Source organism: Empidonax traillii, unplaced genomic scaffold, assembly GCF_003031625.1.
Source record: "Empidonax traillii isolate 1590-97213 ecotype Southwest subspecies unplaced genomic scaffold, ASM303162v1 scaffold56:size2478089, whole genome shotgun sequence".
NCBI lineage: Eukaryota > Metazoa > Chordata > Aves > Passeriformes > Tyrannidae > Empidonax > Empidonax traillii.
This window is the reverse complement of record NW_020955249.1, coordinates 2,152,660-2,178,093: the sequence shown is the minus strand read 5'-3', so window position 1 is coordinate 2,178,093 and position 25,434 is coordinate 2,152,660. Positions and strand designations below refer to the sequence as shown.

General features: G+C 43.6%; 1 protein-coding gene and 1 long non-coding RNA gene across 11 annotated transcripts in view; one reads left to right on the top strand and one right to left on the bottom strand.

Annotated features, from left to right (window-relative positions):
* SUSD6 (sushi domain containing 6) overlaps positions 1–24,657 on the top strand; it is a 112,489-nt gene extending 87,832 nt beyond the window's left edge. For all 10 annotated transcript variants that reach the window (XM_027879709.1, XM_027879710.1, XM_027879706.1 and 7 more), the window contains 4 exons: positions 12,522–12,719; positions 15,618–15,756; positions 16,924–17,345; positions 19,146–24,657. In XM_027879709.1, the coding sequence (XP_027735510.1) occupies positions 12,522–12,719; positions 15,618–15,756; positions 16,924–17,345; positions 19,146–19,171 (785 nt within the window). In that variant the 3' untranslated portion in view covers positions 19,172–24,657. The remainder of the gene's footprint in view (positions 1–12,521; positions 12,720–15,617; positions 15,757–16,923; positions 17,346–19,145) is intronic.
* Positions 1,531–5,244, bottom strand: LOC114055500. The gene is made up of 3 exons (XR_003570745.1): positions 5,068–5,244; positions 2,740–2,868; positions 1,531–2,555 (listed from the first exon to the last, which is right to left on the bottom strand). It is a non-coding gene; the product is annotated as an uncharacterized LOC114055500 (long non-coding RNA).
* Positions 24,658–25,434: the final 777 nt, after the last annotated feature.

The window sequence follows — 25,434 nt, the reverse complement described above, 5'->3', positions numbered from 1 at the left end:
TCTGTGTCAAGTCTCAGAATAAACCATAGCAGAACTGGGGTTAGAAGGTGGGCATGGGCTGGCCTCTTGGGTAAGAGGGAGCCTGTTGTTCTGCTGGTTGGTGGTGTCTGCCTGAGTTCCACCTCACAGTGGAAGGGAAGCAGTGTAGAACACTACTGCTATTAGTGTTACCAGCCAGGTGATTTGTGCTATCCAGAGCTTGACTGGCCATGCTGGAGTCCACAACAGAGACATATTTCGGGAAACTGCTGTAGCAAGAACTTCTAAGGCCTTACTGAAGAAAGGAACCTAACTGCTGTACTAGGCTGAAGTTTCAGGAGTGGAAGTGTTTTATAGTCATATGGAAATCCACAAGCAAGTTAAGCCTCCTGAGGCACTGCTAAATTGAAGGCCTCCTGTCACTCGCTGGTAGAGACGAGTTTTGCTCTTCTGTGTCCTGAAGGTATGTCCTCTCCTAACATCAATAGAGGGGCTATATTTGTTTCAGTCGGCCCTTAACAGACCAGTCAACACAGATCAGTCATCTCTGTGGTATCAAAACCTGGTGTCCAAAATCAGCATGAACATCATGTTATGCTGAACAACATAGTTATGTTTTTAACTGTACTGTCTCATTGTTTTTCTTAAGAGTCAGATGTTTTTGATGATAGCAGAGCCCCATAGTGTGTGTCAGACTTTTATCCTAAAAAACCCACCCTTGATGTATTACTGTGTTCAAATTGAAAACCCTCCTAGGAACAGACAAAGAAACAACAGGGCATATGTGCCCTGGCACCCATTTTTTGTTTTGTAGGATTTTGGGAACAAGTGATCAGGACAAGATGACAAATCAAAGCTGTGTGATGTAAGTTCCTGAACAGCTGTCTGTTCCTTTTTTGTAAGACCATCAAATTATTTTGACAGTTCTTAATATTTTTAAATATTCTTCTCCTTGTTGCAATATAAAGTAAGATTTAGAATTGAAAAGCTGTCAGTGAGAGGAAGAGAGGCCCCAGTGGGTGTTAGCTGCCTTTGCCCCATGTGGCAAACACTTTTGGACCCTTTGTATTTCTTGATAATCAGAATTTCAAACAAAAACCCATATGCAACTTTCTAGAGAGACCATCCAATCAAACTTTTGAAGGGGGAGGAATCCACAAGGCTACTTACAGCAGTGGGCTTTGGGTTTCAGAGTGTTGTTACAGCACTTGCTTATTTCCTTCTTGGAACATGTGGAAGTAATTATGGAGGGGGGTTGGAAGAAGGCACAGAGAGGCTGGAAGCAGCCTTGGAAGACAAAAGCAAATGAAATGTGGGCCATTTGGAAAGCTGTGCTGTGCCCACAGGTGAGAGCAGGTTTCTGTATCACATTGGCTTTTCTGGAGCCACTGTATTGCTGACTCAACTGCAGCCCAGATGCAAATTATTTATGCTGGCCTGGCAGTGTGGGATGCTGTAAAGTACTGGTCACTTGGTCTTCATCTTTACTGGACCTGAGCCAGCTTTGTGAACTTCCACATACATCAACAACAATTTTAATTTATTTGTGTGTATGTGCAGTAATAAGATTACTTCATCAGAAGATCTTAAAAGTACTTCTGCAGTTGTTCCTGGTTTGTTTCCTCCTCCTTGTTAATGTTTCTGGAATTAATTTATCAATCCTGGCTTTGTTTAAAACCACTAGGTTTTTGTCTTATAATTTGGTAGTGTGCTGATGTTCAGGATGCCTGGTGTGGATGAGAGCCCTGCTGCAGCCAGCCCTGTACAAACATAACACAGAACCAAGTCTGAAAAACTTGGCAATGTTAGTCTCAGGGCCTGTCAGACTGAATCATTTGGGAATGTATCTGAGGGGAGCACATTACAGGTGGGCCTGTTGCAGGGAAAATAATACAGTTGTCATAGTGAGTAGCATTCTTCTGGGGAGACAGATCTGCTGCTGGAGTGCAGTTGTGTTTTGGTTGCTGCTTTCCATCGCAGAAACCTTCCTTTCGCACTTGTGGTTTTTGTTAGAACTGGAATTTGTGTCTTGGTTTTTCAACTGCCTAGCATACAGCAAAGTCTGTCCTGTTTTGGAGGGGGAAAGAAAGGTGTAAAATGTATTTTTCTGCTAAAATTTCGGTGGGAGTGGGAGTTGCCTAACTGAAGCAAGACTTTCTAAGGGGCAGAGAGAAGTACATTTTATATCCAGACAATCTGTAGCACTGTAGAAGCCCCAGTGGCAGCTACATATAGCCTAAACATTTTGACTCTTATAAAATGTAAATATAATTTGCATTTTAGAGCAAGTTTTGATGCTAATGGTTTTCTTTTTAGGAGAGAGATAAACTACTGGGGAAAAAATCATATTTCTAATAGACAGACAAGACCCATAATTAATGTTGCACTAGCAGGCTTCCTCCATGGTTGGCTAATCACAGCTGAGTGTTAATAAGCATAGAGTTTTTTTAAATACTGTTGTAACACGTTAATTAAGATAATTCAGCTCCATGTGTCTCTTGAGTTACCAGATGGCGACTGCATTGGTGGAAGGCTGCAATTAGAGTCTTTTCTTCCTTGCTTTTTCTTCCCTTGCCCTAAGGAAAAAAAAAGGGGGGGGGGGGGGGGGGGGGGAGAAAGGCAGCTTTGGTTTGTATGGGATGGCTGAGAGGGGTGCCTGTTACTGTACACATTATAAATGCTTGTGTCTAATTATATAAATGCAGAGCTATATGATTGTATATACAAATCTCTTTGCTTTTGTTCTTCTCATTTACTCACATTACGACATAAAGAAAAATAAGCCTCCTCTTCAGAGTCTGCCCTTGCTGGGGAAACTGCAATTTCCCTGTGAAGACTCCAGTCCTGCTCAGTTTGCTCTTCTGTCGTGGACTTCAGAGTAAGCAGTATCTGGAGCCAGTAAAGACAGAGAGCTTGTTTTTCAGTGGACTTTGGCCTCTGCTTAATACACAGAGCCCAAAGAGGGTTATGTTTTGCAGTGTGTTTTTAGGGAGGCTTAAAATATTTTAGGGGCAGGGTCGGTGAGAAGTGTGTGCGCTCACAATGGAGGCCTTTTAGTGATTTCTGTCTTCTGTAAGTTAAATATAAAGAGGTCCTTTAGCCTCAGCTGTTGGGACTGGGCCCCGCCAGCAGCTGCTGGATCCCTCTGGGAAATGATCCATCTGCTCATGTGCTAGAGAAAGCCAAAGTGCTGAAAAGGAAAAGGTTCAAAATCTGTTCTCCTGTTTCCAGTCCCCATCTCCACCCCAGAAATTACAGACCAGTGGAAAACCTGGGCATCTGTTAATATGTCTTCTATGAAGTGAATGCTGTCTCCAGCTAGAAACACACCAAATTCTCAACTGTAGCCAGCTGGCAGAGGACAGCTTCAGTCTGGGTCCCTTTTTATATGTTGTACCTGCAGCTACTGTATTTGTATAGTTAAAATACAAAGGTTAGCACACTTCTGGGCAATAAACAAAAACCCCGCACCAACACCTTAAGCTACCTGAAAGGGGAGCAAAGTGTGCTTTACCTCAGCCAGGAGTGACCCACTTGTCCTCTAGGGAAAAGCCTTTCTAATGACTTTGGGAGGCATTTGTGTTGGAATTCCGTTCCATGGGCTAAAAAATGTCCCCAAGATGCTGGAAGAGGGTAAAATCTCGAATATTATTCCCAGGGTGTGTCATTGTTGTGCTTCACAGAGCCAGCCTGCCAAGTGAAATTCCGGTCTAAAGCATGTGGCCCTTTGTGTTCAGCACAAACCTGCTGTTACGAGCAGTAACTCTTTGTCCCTGAAATACTTGATGAGCCATTTCCTAGCCTAATATTAATTCCTAATGTCTGCATGGGAGGACAATGCAGGAGCAGAGGGTGCCTAGTGGAGAAGCTGCTGTGCTGAAAGCTTTTGGGTGTATCCAGGCAAACATGGTTAGTTGGAAACCTGAAGGTATTTAGCACTCAGAAATGGAGCTGGCAGTCATGCTGGGGAATGTGGGTGGAGGTGACTGCTTTTCTATCTACCACTAAAGCACATCCCCCTGTCATTGCTTTCTCAACAGGAAGGAAGGTGTGGGTGGGGAGCAGCAGTGCTGTTGATCAAAACTTATCAAGGTGCTTTTTCTCCGCAGACCAACTGTTTCGGAAGTGGTTTTTGCTTTCGTAAAAGATGGTCTTTAGTTGAGGAAACCAGTCTAAAAGGGTATGAAATGGTAACAGACTTGCTTCTTACTAAAACCAAATTGCTGCTGAGGGAGGAGCTGCCAAAAGCGTCTTCTGCTGTTTATAGGCTGGTTTGTGTGCACAAGAGGAAAATCAAGGATGTTGCCTGTCTGGATTTCACACTGAAAGCAAAGCTGTCTAGTCATCATCCCCCACTGCAGAAAACTCGTGGAACCAAACACCAGTCCTGCCTCAGGCAGAAGAAAATCTTGTGTGACTGAAGGCTCTGGTTTAAGGAGAAAAATTCCTGACTGGAAGAGAAGCTTGTGGAATTTTTTTTTCTGCAGTCACAGTGTCACTGCAGCCATGGTGTTTTTCCCCTGTTCCCCCAGAGAATGACACAGCAGGAGGTTTGGGTTACAGGGACATGACAGATAGCTGCATGTTGTTTGAATTAAATAGATGTATATTTTTTTTAATCTTTTTTCTTTTCAAGGCGGCAAACTACCTTTAGCCGAGACTCTTCAGAGTATAGAGGATGAAGTGAAGTTGACATGAGAAAACCAGTTACCTTGGACAGGGTATTTCCTGTCTGCTAGTTAGGAAGGGTTTATAAAATAAGTGCTTATTGTTGAAAATGGTATGTGTGCCAGTTGTATGTGTGCCTTTAGTTATGGCGTTACTTTTCAGGTTGTTTTCTCTCAGTAGGTAGTGGAGTTTGAGTTCATCATATGCTAGCTAGGGATCTGTCCTACCCTAGACACGTGGAAGGGTTTGAGACAAGCCCTTCTCTAGAAGGAAAAGCTAAGTTAAACAAACAAACAAACAAAACCCCCAAAACAGCAACAAAAACCCACCAAAAAAAAAAAAAAAACACAACACACCCACAAAACCACCAGACCAAAACAGACCCCAAAAAGCCCCCAGACAAACAAGTAAGGTAGTTACTTGCATGAAAACTTGAACAATGTGTTCTTTTAGGTGTGAGCTGAGGCACTGTAGTTTGTCTGCAGCACTTGGAGGCTCATGTGTTGCCTTTGTTATTGCTCAAGAAGCTGCTCAGTCAGCTTGGCACTGTGGCTGACTACCCTGCTGCTGTGGGTAAGGACGGTAGTGACTCTGTTATCTGTTTGGGTCACATTCATGCTTCTCTGAGTACCAGAGACAGAGGTTGGGAGTATATCCAAGAACTGGGCAAAGGAAGGGGTAAATTCTTTCCTTATTGGCTTACTAAATAACCAAGAGATTAGTGGAGAGGTTGAGTGAACAGGTCTCAAGAACTGAAACTCTGCAAGGAGAGAAAACAATGTCTCTTCTCCTATTAGCAAATTTGGCCAGAGCTCTTGCGAGCAAATTTATTCAATTGCTTCCCAAGTTAAACTAATGTTCCGTATCAGCCCTGAGTGGGATCCATGGGCAGCACTCTGCTAGAATTGCCAGACCCTATAGAAGCTGAAGTGGGCATTCTTGTTCTCTCTGACTTGCACTTCTAGCCTGCTGACTGCATCAGGCTGTGAGGTTTTTATTGTGGAAAAACCATTGTGTGGCTCCAGATGCAGCTGGTGTTTTAGACCACCCATTTAGCTGTGATAGGACCCACATTGAAGGTGGGAGTAGAGAGGGAGGATTACTCTCAAGGGTGTCCTAGAGAGTTTGGGGCTGGTTCTAAAGTCCTTGCCAGAAGTAATGTAGTAATAGGTTTTGCAGTTCCCTTTGCTGTACTGAAGTGATGCACACATGAATTATCCAAGCTGAAAAGTATCTGTAGCAGGGACAAGTAACTGGAAAATGGGGATATCTTGCATTTATTTTGGATGCTTTTTTGAATGTGCTGTTTCTAAGACTCGTAGTCCTGCCGGATGAATAATGGTGGCAATCTTTTGGAGAACTGGCTTGGACAGAGAAGTGCTCCTTGCCACTGTGGAATGTGCTAAAGCACAACTTGGAAACAGAGTGAATAGGCAAAGGCAATGATTGTGACCAGAAGGAAACTTTTGTATGTGAAAGGAGATATGAGAAGAGACAAAAGGATATAGTTTGAGGCAAGCCAACTTTTTCTAACCTCCTGTATAGAAGGGCAGTCAAGGTGGAGCAAAAAAGTTATGATGAGGCTTCAGAGGAAACAGCATGAAAGAAATGGCATGGCCTCTAGCACTGGGACAGTTTAACTGGGTGCTTATGTGTTCTGCTTCACAAAGGTGTTCAATCACCAGGTAGGTCATGCTGGCATGAGACAATCATGGCAAGTTGAACCAGACTAGGTGGGGACATGTTTAGCTTGATCAGGAGGGTGGGTTTTGTTTATAGCATGTTTTTCCTCTGTGAGTCTTGATAGTATCTGTTAAATGGATTAAATCTTGTGGATGAAGAAAGAGAAGTACTGAGTTTAGGATCTTCCATTTCCAGTCTTCACATCCCACAAAAGTTGTGATATGTCTAAAAGGCTGGAGATTTTAATAACATCCAAACGGGGCACATGTTCAGAGCATCCAGAGAGCAGTTGTAAACCCAAATGGTTTTCAAAGTGCTTCAGTGATGACATGTAAGGTTCCTCTGAGGATGGTTAAACCTGCTAGAGCACTTGTGTAGTCAGTGAGGAATTTACCTGAGGCTCAGTCCAACTTCCTCTTGGAATTGCTGGGATTTGGACCTGACTCATATAAAGAGTAACTATAATTTGTCAAAACTGTTCCTGACCTAGCTTTAGTGACCTTTATGCCCTGCTGTGAAGAACAAGAAACGTTACTGGATGTTCAGTGCAAAACATCCCTTTGTTAAGCAATGCTGTACCCAATTGTCTGCCCATGTGAGGTGAGCAATGCCATGATTTGTTCTCCCTTAGTTACAAACCTCCAGTTAGGCATTCTAGCGATTATGATTAGAAATTGTCCTGTTGTGGTTTTTGTTGTTGTTTGTTTGTTTGTGGGGTTTTGTTCTTTTTCTCTTTTAAGAATGCATTTTGTTAAGGAGGATTTTGTTTTCACTTCTGTGTGGTCAGACTGCCCAGCAAAACAGGTGAGTGACCAAAGTACAGTTCAGTTGCTTGGTGCAGAAAAAAGGGTGTAAGAGCCCAGACAGGGTCCATGAATCTTACTAGTTGAAAAAAGACACAGTGACAAGCAAAGATTGTAGAGAGGTCTCAGACTCCTGATTGGTGGTGTGCCTGGCCAAAGAAGGTTAGTGCTGGGGAGCTTTTAGAATTCCGTAGCAATTACCCAGTCAGATTAAAGTATATTTTAATCTTTCAGTGTTCGTATAAGTAGGGTGTATTGTGCTTGATCCTTACCACAATAGGCTAATCCTGCTTGAGCTTTGGAAATCATCTGCTTACCTGTGAATTTCACTCTTGGTGATGGAGGTCAGCTGTGCTCCTGGGGTTTATGTTCTGAGTATCTAAACTCTTCACTTTAGTGTCAGCACACAACATACGATGTGCTTCCATCTGTGGCCATGTATATGACCCTGCCTTGGATTTGTGTCTTTATTACATTATGTTAGAAATGCTTCATAATTCTACATCAGGTCAGCAGTGAGGACCTAGGCTGTTTCACCTCAGCCCAGACATGGAAGGTCCATTTCATTCTTTGGTGATTAGGTTGATCATTTTGACCAACAGGCATCTCTTACTGTGTCTAAAGCTAGGTTCCAACCTCTCACAGCTGTCTGTGAATCTGGTGGACAAGGAAGCAAGTGGAGCTTAGTGCTATTAGCAGAATCATGGAAAAGGGAGCTGGTGAAGGTACAATGTGACGATGCTGTCCCTGCAGTAAAAAATAGATTCCTTAGTGTTGTGGTGATTCTTGTCAAGTTGATAACAGCTATTCAAAGAACATAGGGACCATATAACATTCCTTGAAGTGATTGAAGGTGATTTGGTGGGAAACTGGGTGGAGGTGCATACTGGCTTAGTATTTTTTCGTTTGTGTATTAAAAAGTCTATCTATATGGTAAATACCTTGTGGTTTGGAATGGCATTTGCAGAAACTCCAGTGTATAACTTTAATTTCTGCCTGTCGATCTCAAAATGACTGTTTCTTTACCTCAGAACAGAGTTCAGCGATGTTCAAAGTGTTGGGACCTCTATCCAGTTGTTATCTCCTTCCTGTTTTCCAGCAGTGTATGCTGACATAGAATCAGCTCTCCCTCCAGAGATGTCATGAGCTTCAGTACCACTTAGAGGCCTTTGGGAGTAGAGTTGAGTTTTGCCCCCTTTGCACAGCAATGTTTAAAAACCCCTTCTGTGCATCCTCAAAGCTTGATGAATCAAGATGCTGGCAACAGCTTTGCAAGCCTAGAATGTCAGGAACCCATTAGGAAGTTAGTAACTTCTCTAACTTGGCTCTCTTACTCTTCCCTGCCTGGCATGAACATTTGTTTTAAGATGTCTTACAAACCCTGGGATACTTCCAAGAACATGTGTTTCAGAGTGGGAGTTCATGAAATTCCTGTGTGTTTCTATTTCAAATATGCCAGTGCACTGTGAGTCTAGGCTGATACTATTGGCAAGGAGGTGATTGTTACAATATATGTACTTAGTGTCCCACAGATTTAAAGGAATTTTTGTAACCTTGTGGGAAGGTTTACTGTATCCACTGTGTGTCACCCCCTTGAAACTTGGGAGGGGTAAATCCCGGGGTGAGGGGGGGGTTGTGAAGGGACAGGAGGGAGGGAGGATGTCACAGTTTTGCTGTGTCCTGTGAAACCTGTCAAACTTTAGCTGGGGCTGAAATAATGAAAAAACATCCTCCAGGGTTTAGTTCATGTGTCTCAAAAAGTGTCAGCGCACCAAGGTAATATTCAAACAGCAATGCTGCTGAGGGTTGAATGTGAGTAGCCCACTGGGAAGCATGAGATCAAAGGAGAGCTGGGTCAGGCTACTCCCAAACCCAGTACTGAACCATTATGGCACAGCCATGCTCTGGAGTGGTAATAAACAGTTCACACAGGCAGCTATTCCTATCTGTCCACGCCTTCTGGCTGCAGACTTAGCCAGGAGTGGGCTGCTCTGGACATGCTTTCTGGTAGCAGTTGGCACCCAGCTTTTTTTACCCCTTGTGTCAGTAATTTATTCTGTGGAAAGCAGTAAATGGGATGCTCTGCCCGGTTCTGTATTGCTGTGGATATACCAGTGCTGCAAAATTGAGGCATAAGCTTTGCTGCTGGTGATACAAAGGGTTGTGCAGAATCAGACTCGTACCTTTTCTTCTATTAGCTCCAGTTTGGAGTGCACATACAGAGGCAATTGAAGAAATGCATCATGGAGCATGTGAAAGCTGAGGCTACTTACTGTAGGAACAGGTGACTCTAGTGGAAACCTGCATTGTCTTTCCCAAGCATTCTGGGTGCCTGTGTTGCTGTACTGGGCACTGATTTGTAAAGGTGCTGTGTTCTGTCAGAGATGCTAGATCCAACAGGAAGCAGAGGTGTTTGACTTTCTCAGTTTTTCAGGCACCACCAGTCCATCATACCCACCCAAGCCTTGCCTGGGTCAGCTTCAGCAATTTTTAATTCCATCAGCACTGTCTAGTAGACCTTCCCAAAGCTGCAGGCTCTGAAATGCTTTGTTCCCCTGAGGCTGCCCTGCAAAGGACAGTTCAGGATCAGCTCAATCATGTTGAGGATGGAAGGTGTTTATGTTCTGGCTACCTCATCCAGACCTTTTTTATCTGTTTCCTCAGCACATAAACAGTGTTCTTCTGTCACAGTCCAGGTGACATTTTAAAATACATCACTCTTGGATGCTGTGATGGCAAGTGAAGGTTGGAGGAGGGGGAAGAAGAGGTGACTAATTCTTTTCCCTGTTAAGAGAACAAGTCAAGGACAAGTGCCTGAACACACCTATCAGCTGCTTCTCTCCTTTTATGTGCCAAGTGGCCTGTGGGGGTGAGGAGGGAACCAGTTTGCAGTTGCATAGCTGTGCATGGCCTGAAGCCCTTGCGTAAGGAGGCCAAGTTAGGGTTCTGCAAGGGCCTGATGTTTTGGTATTTCCAAGCCTTTGAGAGTGCTACTGCAATATAAATGAGTGCCTGTTTCTTGTTGGGTGCTGATTTTTTGAACATAACTCAGAAACCCCATCAGTGAAGGTGGCACTTTATGATAGAAGGGGAACTGAACAATGAGCTGCTACCATGTGCAAAAGGGCTCCTGGCACAGTGGCCAGGCTCACACATGGGTGCAGCTCAGGAGAAGGGGGAACAGAGGGAATGAGCTGTTTGCTGCAATCGGTTAGCAGAAAGATGCTGTTTGTGGCTCCCAAGCAATTCCAGATACCTACCGTGGTATAAAAAGGTGTAGGGAAGTTGTCCTCTCTGCTCTTGAGTTTTGGCAACTGCTGTGGCAACAGTGGCTTTTATCCACAGCTCTCTACCATTGTCTAGAGAGGTACATGTTAAACTGTTAACAATGTCTCTGGTGCTCAAATGGGTGCTTGCACTTTAGAAGAAACCTCTTTGCTGGGCTGCAGATGAATCAGGGCATTTGTGCCTGAAGGTGAAGTGTGCCATTAATCTGTTGCTTTGGCTGATCTCAACTACTCCTAAGTGCTGGAGAGGCTTAAAGTGTAAGCAAGTTTTAGCCTCATGGTGAAGGGTTAAAAATTGGCTACAAAATTATTGCAGAAAAAAAAAGATAAAGAAACATAGAAGAGGTAATAGTTAATACTTATGAGGCATAGGGCAATGGCTTCTCTGAAGCTTATTTAAGAATAAATCTCCCCAAGAACAAAGTCTTCTTGAAAATCTACTGCTTAGACCCCTGTTAACCTTTTCTCAAGAAGTAAATTGAATTGCAGTTATAAAACTGGCAGAACTCACACCAGAGGGTTTTTGGCTTTGCTCAGCACTTCATATTGGGGTTTATTGGCATTTACAAGGCACTACCTATGCTGCATTCACGTGTGACTAGGTTCCAGGGTCACTTGCACTGCAGCAATGTAGCAAATTTTTCCACAGTGAATGAATCTCAAGTTTTCTTTTGCTTCTTAAGTCTTGCCCAGAATCTAGTTATTTGAACTTTGCCCATCTGTTTCTCATGGTTTTGTCCTGCAGTAAATGGGACATTTAGATGCAGAACATGGGAATTCATGCTCTGGGGTTTAAGGGCAGGCTTCAGTCAACATGCTGTGATGGAACATGGTGAGTGAGTTGGCTGGTGTTCCATGCCCCAGAAGATCTCGAGAGGGATCTATGATTTATTTATTTTTTTTTTTTATGCAGTTTAAGAAGCTTATGTGGACTTAAAGGGAAAAATCTGGATTCTCCATCTTTCAGTCAGGCAGATGCATATCATCAGTGGGAGGAGGTATTGGCACTGTTCTGCAGGGTCACTGTGACCTGCCAGGAGAGAGGAAGTTCTGAGCAATACAAATACTCTATTTTCGGTGCAGTTTCTTCTTTTTTGATTTGTTGTTTTTATTTGAATGGCTATTGAAAATTCTACATGAAAATTTCTGGCATGTGCTATGTCTACACCCACTAGTCAGGATAGTGGAGGTGCAAGGAGGAATGTGAAGTGCCTTCAGCATTCCAGAGTTCACATAGGTAAACAGAGGTCTTTTAGAAATGTTTTTGTAATATAATTAATTCCTTTTTAAAAGTGGACTGGAATATTTGTCTTCAAATAGAATCATAGAATCACTAAGGCTAGAAAAGACCTCTTGAAATCATCGAATCCAGCCTTTGACTGAACAACACCATGTAGCTAAGTCATAGCACTAAGTGCCATGCCCAGTCATTTCTTGAACACTTCTAGGAATTGTGATGACTCCACTCTTACCTGGGCAACCCATTCCAATGCCTGACCACCCTTTCAGCGATTAAATTCTTCCTACTGCAGAAAAGCTCTGTTCCCCATATTGTTTCTGGTATATCTCTGTAAAATAGCCAGAATCAGTGTGCGTTTACAGGCTTCCAAGGTGTCTTGTGGTGGGGTAGCTCTGTATCTTAACAGTGTACCCATAGTAAAAATCCCATAGAGGGATTTTTGCATTCTTCATTCATTTCAGTAGGAAGTCTCATGCATTTTCCATGTCAGGCTAGTAGGAAAGCCTGGTTATAAGGTTTCCCCAGTCTTCAGTGAAAGTGCTGTGGGGAAAAGATAGCACCAATGATTTTCTGGGCCTCTCTCATGGAATCTCTGTGTCACCGTTCAAAAGTATCACCAGAGTGGTGCCTGCCAACTATATTGTACTACCGAGATAACAAGCAGTATCTAGCAATCACGGAAGACATGTCAGAGGTGAAACTGAGCAATGTTCTCTGTCACTGTGCAACAGTTTTTCTCCTTGGTTTAAGTAGTTTAATTTATTTGGTGTTCATTGGTAGAAGTCTGCCTATGTGTCATGTATATTTTGTAACAGGTGTCTTCCTCTGACATGTCCTTCATGATGCTTTCTTTTTTTCCAGATTGTCCCCAGCCACCACAACCTGAGAATGGAGGCTATAAATGCCACCCTAGCCCCTGCAACAACCCTCTGACTTCAGGCAGTGTCATAGAATATCTGTGCGTTGAAGGCTACATGCTGAAAGGAGATTATAAATACTTGACGTGCAAGAATGGAGAGTGGAACCCAGCCATGGAAGTCAGCTGCAGGCTCAGCCCAGGTGAGTGCTCCCTGATTCTAGAACTGTCCTTGCACTGACTTCAGATTATCCCTAAATACTTAGTCAGTGTGACACCGAGGAAGTCCATGTTGCTGTCTCATGTTGCTCCAACAATTTCAACAATTTTCGCAGCTCACAGTCACAGCTCGTCATTGAAAATATCTCTTCAGTAACAGCCCATCAGATGCAGACTTAGAGTCCCTAATACAAGGAAACAACCCATGGAAAGGAGTACAAAGGAGGCAACTTGTAATTTATGTGGAGCCTCTTATTTTGATGGCTGTTGTCCCAGAAAGGGGGGAAGCCCTGATTGAAGCATTTTCCATGCTGTCTGGTTTTGCTTGATGGGTTTGATGATACGTCTCCCTCAGTGGTGTAGCCATCTGTCCACATGTGCGTGTGAGTATGTGGAGTCGGTCTTCTGTGCAAACAGGTTAAGTAACTGTTGGCTTCTTGTGGCAAAGAGCTCGATGGTGCTCCTTTTCACTGTACTGGCAGGAAAGGACATTGCTGGCAAATGATTTCTGCTTCTCTCCAGATGGAAGTGGACAGCTTTTGTTTTGTGTTTCTCTCAAAGCTGAACAGGAATTCCTCCATCAAAGCAGGAAAGCAAAAAGTTTTGCAGGAAAATGTTCATAACGTTCATCATACCACTCTTAATTTTGCTATGACCCTTTTGGTTTTAAAAGTGGGTATACTGGGTAAAGGGGGAACTCCCTCCCCTCTTCAGATTTGGCTTGTTCATAGAGCCTTACTTCTCAACCATCCTGAGTCAGCAAGATGTACACTCTGGAATTAAGTCTCATAATACATAAAGCAAAATGTGTTAGCTTAATTGGAAGGAAACAGAAAAGTACTTTCTTCAGGCTCTTTATGGAGCTCACTGCATATCTGATCTCTGGAATATCCTGTCCCAAAGACACTGTCTCCTCAGTGTCTCTGCCACAGCCACCGCAATAGCCCCTTGGTATGATGTGTAAGGAAGGGATCTGGGAGTTTACCTGGCAGCAATTAGATACTAAAGAGGCTTTTCAAATTCAACATAAGCTTCCTTTCCACAGTGATTCCCCCTTCCCCTTGCTAAACCCAGGCTGGAGAACAAAGCTGTGCTATTGCAGGTAGTATTCCCTGGGTAGCACTCCTGCATGGTGGCACTTGGTCTAGCTGAAGAATTGTGTTATGATGAGAAGAAATCCCTCAGATTTCTTTAGCATCTTGAAGGTCCAGTGGCCTTACCAAAAATATGATGCATCAAACATCTGACTCAGTGAAAAAGCCATTGCTTTCACAATACAAGTTCTGAATCAACTGGTAAGGGTCAGAGAGTGGGTATCATTCACAGGGCTAAAAGGAGAAGGAGGTGGGAGACACTAGAGAGAAAGACTGTAGGTCTTAAAGAGATTGGTAATGGTAAGGTGAGATTCTACCTGCTCCATATAGAACAGTAATCACATGTTTTTGTGTAGCTCTGAGCCTGTCAGTCCCATAGCCTTTTGGCAGATTATTAAATGGGTTAGTGAGCATCTTTTCAGCACATGAGATGCTGAATGCTCTGGAGTGTACCCTGGGTAGTAAGCAATTTGACAGCATCATGTACTGATGCTGAAAATGGAGCATCTCTATTTGCATACCCTCATTCCTGTTAGCATACTCAAAGTATCCTGTGTAATGCTGAAAATTAAAATCCTTACTCAACCCTATTTGCTATAGGGAAAAATGTGCCAGTCACTGGGGTTTTTTCCCTGGTCAAGCTACTTTTAAAAAATTTCAGAGAAATAAGTTCAAAACAATGAAGCCAGTAGGTTTCACCCCAAGGGATGATGCAAAAAATTTCACACTGGCTTTCCAGCTTAAATGCCTGGTTTGGGCATAGATTTCAGGCTGTAGGCTTAAAAACAATGGTTTTCCAGCTTTTTTTTTTTTTTCTTTCTGTTTACCTGTTGCTCTTTCCCTCATTCCTCCTTGCATGGGTCTTGAATTCCCTCTGCAGTTTGAGACCTGTGCTCCTGAAGAATGTGTTGAATATAGAAAAGAGGAATTGCATAAATGAGAATGTCCTGAATGTGAAATGGACAATAGTATTTGCTGATGAGTAGGTGAGGCTTTTCAGATTTCTACCAAAAACATAAATTAGGGACAGAAGCAACACATACAGACATTTATTTTCTCTAGGGAGGTGAAGGGACTAGTGTAGCATTCTGGGCATGACATGCAGTGCTCAGCAATACCACCAGGCCATTCTCTCTGTCACCCCAGTACAGCTGCAGAAGGGTAGGAGGGAGTAATGTGAACAGGGCACATGTGTCTAACACTGAAATCTTGGCATCCTGAAGTAACATCTGCCTTCCCTCTCTGTTCTCTTGCATATGTTTGTGTGAGAGAGAAAGTGAATACTTGCTGTGTCTTAATTATACCCAGCCAGGTGACTTTTACCCTGCTTTGTGAGGCTGTTACATTAGTCAAGAAAAACTGTTATTTGGAGATTTTTTTTCTGTTATTCAGCCTAAAATATCCTTCTTATTGTGTTAAACAATTATTTGCCTTGCTGGTGACATGGACACCTTTTTTTTAGCTTTTGCTCAGCCAGATCTATATATAACGTGACCCTTAGCACCATCTGTCAGTTTCCATGGCCTGCTTGCACTGCTTTTCTGTTTGCCATCTTTCCAAGGGTAAAACATGTGCATGTTTTTTTTTAGGTTCCCTTTACAGAGAGGTGTCAGCTGGAGATGTGAACTGAGATAGCTGGTGTACCTTGACTATATAGGAAACTTGGGCTCCTCACATGGGCACCCAGGTGTAACTCCTGAGAGCAGGCAATGTGGATGTTTTTCCTTCTCTGTGGCAGTTATTTAAGGAAGTGGATTGTTTTACCTTGTGTTCCCTTTGGTTTTGTAGAAAAGGACTCTCCTCCGACAATTGGAGTACCCACGCTATCCATAGTAGCCTCCACAGCGAGCTCTGTTGCCCTGATTCTGCTCTTAGTTGTGCTGTTTGTTTTGCTACAGCCAAAGCTGAAGTCGTTCCATCATAGCAGGTAAGTGTAGCTGGGGTTTGGAGGGCCTCAGAGCACCTGCTTCTTTGCAGCAGAAACTCCCCTCTTGCTTCTTTGTTCCTATTTTAATTGTCTCAGTGACATCTCTGCCCCATCCTACTTGACTTACTTTACCATACTGCTAGTCCAGCAGTAGTCTGAAATGCTGGTCTGCGATAGTCACCTCCAGTACCCATTCTTATATTCCACCCAAGGTGTGGCTTCCTTGTGTTTTTCCCTTGATTCTGAGTGGAAACAGTTATGATCCTTATTAGCCTGGCTATAGATCAGTCTGCTGCCTCTTCTAGCTTTGCATAGCTACTGAAGTATGTGTCTGGGTATACATATCTGCGTCTCCCCCAGTCTGTTGGAGGTCCTATGGACCTGAATTTAGGCAGTACTGCTCATTAGATACACATGCAAGTCTGCCATCCTTCCCTTCTGTGGGAGGAGAACCCTCCAGGCCTGGGTTTGTGGATGAGAGGAGGGATGCAGCCATAACACTGCTGACAGCTGAGGTCAGCAAAGCCACTGCGGACACTCCAGCAGTGGGGAGGTTGAGAGGTGGGGCCCTGGAGTCTGCCCTTTTCTGGAAAAGTCCATATCACTGGAAAAAAGAAACGTACTCTCAGGCCTCTGCCTCATGAGGTTTGGTGATTCACGCTGTGCTAGAGCTGTCTTCCCCACCCTGCCAGACATTATCTTGCCAGCAACAGAGGCGGCAGAACAGACAGTGCTGGGTATTGTGGAATAAAGCAGTGTATCAAGCTGAAATCAGCCGTGGTCAGAGCACTTTGCCAACAGCACAAGGCTCTGACTCATGACCTTTGTCAAATTCAGCTATGAAGGTAGGTGAGGGTGGAAGCATTGTAACCTTTTTAGCTCTTGCTGCTAAATCCATCAGGTGCTGTGAATCACAGCCCCTGCTTGTTTTTAATGTCAATTCACAGCAGGCCTGCAAGACTATACTTGCTTGACCTTGTTAAACCACCATTCATATTTGTCTGCTCTCCCCTCAATAAGTCAATGCTGAGAATTAGAGTTCTGCTGTGGCACGTAACTGTAGGTAACTTGTTAACAAAGTTACTTGTTAACACATATATAATAATATAAATGCTCAACTTAATTTATTTTTTTTTCTCCTCCTCCCTCTTTGTTTCTTTTTTTGAGGCGAGACCAAGGTGTGTCTGGAGATCAGGTATCTATCATGGTGGATGGCGTCCAAGTGGCCTTGCCATCCTATGAAGAAGCAGTGTATGGCAGCACAGGGAACTGCATTCCACACTCGGACTCCCGGGTGCAGATTGTGCTCTCAGAGGGAGCTGGACAGAATGGACCCGGAGAGATGCAGCAGCCGGACCAAGGGGCTCGCAATAGCTTTGGAAGAGAAGATGAAGCCCCTGGACGTTCTGGACTCTGTGAAGCCAGTAGCTCTCAGCGCTCTGAAACTGTTCTTGTGCATCAGGCTGCTACCTCTTCCTGGGTAGCTGGCATGGCTGGTAGTGGACCTGTACACAAAGAGGTCCAAGATTCAGAAAGCAGTGACATACAGAGCCTTTTATCACTCACTTCCTCTGAGGAATACACAGATGGTATGTGACTTGAGCAAGAGACACTAAATGAGTGTTTACTTTTAAGAGTAGGTTCTGCAGTTGAGTACCTAGGAATGACCCTATATGCATCTGCCACTGGAGCAGCTTTTGAAAAGAAGTGTCCCAGTCTCCATGGCATATTTCACAACTTAGGCATATAAGCAGTATTTATTATCTTCCTTTGAAGAATTCAGTGTTCTCAGACTGGGAGACCAGAGTAGTCTCAGAAAGATTGTCTACTGCTCACTCTTGTTTTAGCAAAGGTTTTGCAGAGAAATCCAGCCTCCAGCATCATAGTGCAAAAGCAGTAAAATAACTGTATAGAAACTAAGTTGGTGGGAGTGGGAGGACACGCTTAGAATACAAACCCTTTGTGATGTTTGGGCTTCCTTTTTTGGCCTGTTTTAGTAAGCAGCTTCATGCCACAGTGCATACAGTGCTATAGCCTTAGCAAGAAAGAAGAGCTAAAAGGGATGTGCTTGTACTTACTGTACAGGGCTGAGGGGCGAGTGTGTTAAATGGTCAGTACATCCTACTTTCCTCACTTCCATGCTGCCACGAAGGAGTGGCTCTGCACTGCCAGAGCTGATGTGAAGGTGTAGCTTCTGCAGACACTGCTGTGTCTTAGGCAAGAAATGTAAATGGCTTGTAGATAGCTCAGGGCAGAATTTCCCTTTTCCATGGTGTCAAGCCCTACAGCCATAGTAATGCCATCTGGAACTCTGGCAGTAAAACCAGTTTAAGGGTATTTCTGCCTAAGTGCAGAAATAACAACATATCCCAAGATGGGCATTAAACCTCAAGTGCATAAGCAGCAGAAATCCAACTGTGAAGCTTAACAAAAACTGTCTGCCATGTAGAAACTAAAGGATGTTTCCTGTGTCACTATGTCATTTTTATCTTGGAAACATGTATTGCTTCTAAGGCTTTTTCTGCAGTAGCAGATTGCCCCTTCCAGCAGACCACTGTAAAACTTGTGCTTATGGCTCAGAGGTGAGAAAGCTGCAGCTGCTGGAGAAGTTTGCATTTCCTCAAGTTAGATAAGGGCAGGTGTGATCCTTCTATTTCCAACCATCCTTGTCAGAGTGAAAAACATATCTTTGGCATTTTAAGGACTGTAAGATTGATAAGGTCATGGGAAAGAGAGAAACTGTCGTTCTTAAGGAAAGTTACTACCTTCCCTTAAGTAATGTGATGAGGCTTTACTGGGGATATTGTATCTTGTTGTGGGAACCCTCAGTTCAAGAGATATGTGAAGAAATTGGGCTGGCTGTGTTGGAAGCCTGCCAAGATAGCAAGGGGCTTGTGGGGAGTGACTGAGGGAAATGGGCTTATTTCATCTAGTGAAGAAGCATCTGAGGGCCAAACCAACAATTAGTTACAGTTACTTAATGGAGAGTTGGAAAGACTGTGGAGCTAAGCTCTTATCAGGCAGATGATATAACATGGGGCAATGGCCACAAACTATAACTTGACAGATTCACATTTGGTATTAAGAAAATATTTTGTGCAGTAGGGTAATGCAGGACCAGATAGACACCCAGCGTGGTGATGGAGTCTCTGTCCTTACAGTTTCTCCAGGCTGGAGCTGGTGATGGTCCCACTTGCGGGGGCAGCTTGAAGCAGAGTCCTCCATAGTTCCCTACTTCTGCGTGGTGATGACAGGGAGACCAGTGCATTATCATGTTATGGAAGTGGGAGCCTATCTTGCTTTCAACAGTAGTTTTTCTGGTATGTGTTAAAACTGCAGAACTTTGACTTTTTTCTTCTTTTTTTTTTTTTTTTCTCCCTACCATTCAGATATTCCGTTATTAAAGGAAGCATGAGGTCTGCTGTGTTTGTCTAGCCTTCTCCATCTTGGATTTCTTCCCCTGCCCCTGCCTTTGGGACAGAAGCACTCTGTGCGGTCTTCCCTGTCCTCGCGAGCCGTACCCTGGATACCTCCAAGAAGAGATGCCCTCAGCTGAAGATCCAAAGGATGTCGCCAGGTTGCCTCCTGGATGCACCAGTGAAGTTGGTGCAGTGCTGGCTTCCCCATTCCATCAGCATCAGGGGCTCAAGGAACAGAGTGCATTTGAGCTCTCTTCTCTTCTTCCCCAGCCAGATGTTTGACAGCAGTCTCTGAAGAGCTGCTCTTCTCTTGTGCCTTTCTCCTTCTCACACCGGCTTGTTGCAGCTTAGCAGCCTTTCTAGCCCTTCTGCTGCCCAGAGAGCAGGGGCTAAACCCGCTTGCTCGCTGGGTGCAGACACAGTTTAAATATACATATATATGTTATATAGGCTCTTCTTCCAGCATCCTCTTTGTGACAGGGGAGGACAAAATGCCTCACTGGGACTGAAATGAGGCTTGGGAGGGATCCCAGTTAAGGGGCAAGTTGTCATGTGTAGAAGCGCCTCAAATGAGATGGGCTGTGTGACAACTTAGCCGTGCAGTAACAGTTCACTGAGAATTGCTAGAGCGCTGAAGGCTGAGAAGTCCAACATGTAGGAATACCCTCTGTCCCCATCTCTGCAGAAGTCCATTTCTGAAAATTACTTTTGTCTCCTCCTTCCTTCTCTACAGGTGTAGCACACTGGGAGCAGTTCAGGTCTTTGAAAATGTTAAAAATGCCTATAGGTAGCAAATACCTAGTGCCATTGGTATAATCCCAAATTCCCTTTGCAGCCACAGTAGGTACTTTGGTACTTGAGATGGTAGTTGCCATCTCAGAGGCTAGTGTATCTTCCTAGCTTTGTACAGCAAGGGTCTGCTGTTTTATCCTGTAGGGCTCCAGTGGGCCCAGGGAAGGGCTCCTTCCTTGTGGCTGGGGGTAAGCAGCATTTGTAAAGTCTCTCCTAAATATAGTGCCAGCCAGTTGGTGTGAGGGAGGGTTGACTGTGTTAACAGTAGTGCTAGAAAACACCATAGCTTATTCCTGAACCTAAATTTTAAGGATTGTTTTCAAGTTCTGGTAGTAGGGAAAAGAAAATTCAAAAATATGTATACCTCTGCCACCCCAACCCCACCTTCCCTCAGTTATATGCAGCAGGTCAGAATATCCTGGTTGCTGTTAAGAAGACTCTGTTTCTGCTTGAAGCCACATTTGTCTGGGATATGTAGTCCAATCACAGAAACATCAGGGTGGTTGTGAGGTTCTTCACTGGGGAGGTCTGAACACTGTTCCATGGGATTGGTTTCAGCAAGAAGAGTTGGCTTCTTAGATGCATGTACCTTGTCATAATTGTCTTGAAGTAACCAGGGAAGTGTTTGCCCTGTGACAAGCTGCTAAATTTTTGAGTTGAAGGAGCAAAATGTCATGGCCTTACACATCATGTGGTAATATACAGGTAAATAGGGATGTTGTCTTTGCTACTTTGATTTTGGTTTACGATCCTTACCATCCTCATCATTGTTGCTACAGAAACAAACCATTACAGCACTTGACAAAAGTGACACAACATCTTTACCTATAAAGTTACTGTGGCTTAGCTTCAGTTCCTGGAAATGGGGATTGGCCATAGTATCCAGCTATGTGTCTGCTGTTCCTCTTCCCAAATAGCTTTTATATCCCAGGATACGTGGGACAGTGTGTGCTTTTGGATGAAAGAATCCTTTTTCCCTATCCTTGTTATAGAGAGATGTTAATTTAAAAATACAGCATTTTAAACTTCCTTCCCTATGGCTCATGTTACCTTGCATTAATACAAGGATTTGATAAATCCCATTTGGGTGATTTAGGTGTTTTTTATTCCATTTGGATGGTGAAAATCCCATGTCATTTTACAGTGGGCTGAGCTTCAAGCACTGTAGAGGTCAAATGTTGTTTACACATCTGCTATTGGAATTTTAGAAAATAAGCATGGGAATGATTGTATTTAGTTTTTTTACTCTCATGTTAGAAATGGTCTAATCTTGAGCAAATTCTCATTCATTGGTTTATCAGGGCAGATGGAAGGATTGAGCTAGAGTAGTGGTAAGGGAGTGTGGAGGAAAGACTATGTGACTTCTCTCCTGCTGCCTAGCCAGCTCAGCAGGGGTTGTTGTTTATGCATTTAAGGTCCTGTCTGCTCAAAGTGACTCTCAGCAATTCAAGGTGTAGAAGTTGGGAATGTGCTGCCTTTCTGCAAGGGGCAGTGCTTTAACCCAGTGTTAGCATTAGGTTGGTGGGAGAAGGTGGAAGCTGATCCCAAGGCCTGGCCTTGATCTGGACAAGCATCTGCACCACCAGCAGAAAACACATACTGTGTGGTCCTGCGTCCTCTCTGCTGTTGTAAAGCAAAGCTCCCAGCTTGGGAGAGAAAATTCAGTTTTGGGTGGGGAAGAAAAGGAAGCAAGCTGCACAAAGAGGGAGCGCTTCAATTTTGTTTAATTTATAAAAATTGTTGGAAATGGCTTTTCTAAGGAGCAGGGGAAATGCGGAGGTGGAGGCAAATATGCAAGTGTAACTCTTGTGATCAGGCATAAACAGGCAGCTTCTGATGGCTTGTCGAGGGTAAACCAGCAGCTCCCAGGCCAGTCTGTGCTGTGCTGCTTGGTAACACCATAAGAAGATTCCAGCTTCTGCAGAAGAGCTCTGTCCCCTGCACTGACACTTGTGGGAACAGGTCCCATGGACCTGTGCAAGCCAGAACATGGAAAACAGTTTGGGGGCATCACGTTGCTGTTGCCCACGTCCTCAGCTTCATATAAAATGAGGTAAAACAGCTGGGGAGGAACCCAAGAGATGTCTGACAGGTTTTTCAAGGCCATAGGAGAGCAAGGCCTCACTTTACTGATAATCAAGTGATCATTACTTATTCATGTTTGTTTAATTCTGCAGAAGCTGAAGGATTGGGAAGTCTTTTGGGCAGAGATACAGGATACAGGAAAACCTACATTGCACAGTCCTGTCTTTACTTATGGGAGCAAGCGCTGAAGCTTAAAGATCCCTCAGACGTGAACTTCACTCTGTCTCAGGAGTGTTAATTATCTCTGAGCAAAGAATGTGTTCTCTTTGGATTTTGCCAAAGGTAGATGCAGCCTGGATCTCAGTGTGGTGGATGGGGAGCACAGGGGCTCAGCCTTGCAAGATGTAACACAGTAAATTATTTTTCTTTTTTTTTCTTTTCTTTTTTCTTTTTGATGGGGCCACAGTCTCTGCACCCTTTGTTCCCCACCCACATCTGACAAAACATTTCAAAGGGAGGCATTTTTACTTACTTAACACTCCCAACATAATCATCTCATGCTCTGTCATACATGCTGGATCCTGTGATATTCAAGAACGTTGAAACGATTTAATTTTATTGGGAAAAATAAAAATAGCACTTATTTTAAAGGTTTCTGTTGTTTTTGGAGTCTGATAGGTTGGGGGAAAAAGGGCATTTCAGAAATTCAGGATATTATGTGCAATAGAAAACCTTCTTGCTCCCTTTCAGTTGCATAGTTTTTGGAAAAAATAAATGCAACCTACCGCAGTGCTTACAGCCCAAGTGTTGCAGAACTGGACCAGCCTGAGAGGGCCAGAAAGTGAAGCTGGCAGTGATCTGTGGGGAAGTGGGACAGTCTCCTGTCAGGATCTGCATCATGAAGCTTACCTGAAAGGATGAGACAGCTAGAATTGTCAGAGCCTCCTGTCACCTTGAAGAGTGCCAGTGGCACTGGTGAGAGAGAGGGGTGTTTGTGGTTTTGAATAGCTTGCGTCTCCCCACCCGTAACTGCAGAAGAGGTAAAAATGAAGTCAGGAGGAGAGATGTGCTGCAGCATGTGAGCCTGTGGAGTTGTTGCCGAGTTAAAACTTCAGGAGTTAAAGAGGGAAAGAGCTTAATGCATTTTTATCTTTAACCACCAGGGAAGGAGCTGTGTAGCAGAATGCTTACTCAGCAAGCAGGCTGCTTTTCACCCCTTGGACATCTCCCTGGCGGTTTCTCCTTGGCCTTTCAGCTCTGGTGTGGTAAATAGTTTAATGCATCTACAGCCTTTATTTGGTCTTTCAGTGTGTGGAGAACTCAGGTGTGTTAGGAAGAACTGTTCCACACGTTTTGGGAGGAAACATCCTAAGGTGCTCCCGGAGGTTGGTGACTTGGGTCGTTACTGAGGAGTGAGGTTAAGAGAGCAACAGGCTCAGCCATTGGAAATCATCTGGTATGGTTAAGTCATTTGCAGCACAGAAAAGGGAATGCAAGGAGGGGTCTAAGGAAGAGCTGTACTGAAAACAGAGGTATGCTGCAGGCTAATGAGCTAATGCAATCACGACCAGGTTCTAAGGAAGCTTGTGCTTATGTTAGATAATTTAGCATACACCAGCACGCTTGCTTTATAAGAAAAAGTAATGTTCAACTGTTTGGACACTCTGAGATGTCCTTGCTGACCTTTTTAGAACGTATTTGCAAAATGTTTTACTGTTCTGATAGCAGTTTTAAAAAAAAAACCTGCCTTATTACTCTATCCAGATAACTATTTAAATAAATTTCACTTTGTTTTTTTGTATATAAAGGCAATAAATCCCATTTGTTTTGCACATCCTGCCTCACCCCATCCTCACCCTTCAGCCCTTACCAGGGAACGGCAGATCGAATTTGCTCTTTGTGAAAACCTTTGTTTGCAGAAGGACTTTGCTAGAAAACGTTTATTCTCTATGATATGCTATGAAAGTGCAAAGAGCAGGCTTCATTTTAAGATGTATTTTTATACAGGAAATAAGCCTTTTTCCAGTCCTACCATACCAGGACAGAGCAAGCCACTTCCCACACTTCAGGGACCTGTGATCAGCGCTGCTTCCAAATTCGACCCTCTGCAGAAGATGTTCAAATCTGTGTACCCACCAGAACATGTTCTACTGATGCTCTGCATATGCTTTTCACAAGCTTTGCTTTTGCTTCTGTCCTTGAGTGAGCAAGGACAGAGGCAACTGAGTTGTGCTGGAAAATGTTCAGATTCTCAAATTTGCTTTCTTCCAAAAAGAAAACAAAGTGAAGTTGTCTGTGAAGCAGATGTCCTATGATGCGGTGGGTAGGTTGCTGGTAGTTGCTGATGCAAGTGCAAGGGGAGCTTGATTGCCTTTGTGCATTAATCCTTTCTTCTCTCCTGTGTGTTTTCTTTTTATCTGAATTGCACCACTATGGAATTATTTGCAGAATGGTACTCCATATATATGTGGAACTTTAAACCATAATTGATGCTGTGCAGGATGTCACTCGATTTTATTTTGCTTTATTTTATATGTATTTTCTGGTATCCTGTACATTGCAGTGGGTGTGAAGATAGTATTTTAATATTTGTACAAAGTTTAATTTAATTGTTCTATGTATATAACTGCATTTCTAAATTAAAAAAAAATTCTTTTGAAGTGAAGCTATAATTTTTTGTGGTTTTCTTTTTTTTAGCTGTTTAAGCCTTGTGGACTGGAAATCTTTCAGACCATTAATCAATATATTACAATGCCTTCCATGGGAAGATCAGGATGAAGGTAAAGCTAGGGATGCTCAAATGGCTTGGGGAAGGGAGGTACAGAGTGGGTGCAGTCTGAGAAGGATCATCTGTTTCCAAATTCGGAAGCAAAGGCTGCCCTGGGTGTGCTTGCATGGAGAACTGTATAAGGAATGAAGCCAGGTCCAAGGTTCAAGGGCTGTTCTGGGAGGGCTGTGGTCACTCGAGTGCCACCTGGACCTGTTGTCTTGTCATGGGTGGGGCCCTTGGGAACAGTAAGACAAGGGAGACCGGCCAAGTTGTTAACAATGGGAAAAGGTTTAAAGACATCATGTATAGTATTGATGGATTTCAGAAGAAGAAGGGGTAAATATAAATGGCTAATAACATTGGAGTCTATGTAAGAACAGTATGTATTGGAAGAGAATGCTATTTTTTGAGGGCAGATAGCTCTCACTGGTGAAATAATAATCCCAAGTGGGTAGCAGGACAGTATAGGAGACATTAGAGAGATCTTACAAATACATGGGCGTAGACAGTGCTCGTCTGAATGCAGAGCTGAGGCTGGGTGCAGGCTGTGCTCTTTTCTGTTTAGTTGTGCTGCACTGGGAGGATGGCAGAAGCAGAAACTGCAGAGGAACAGACACCCATTGTTCTATTAGTGCGATATACGGTCCATTGCTATTGGTTACTGTCATTAAT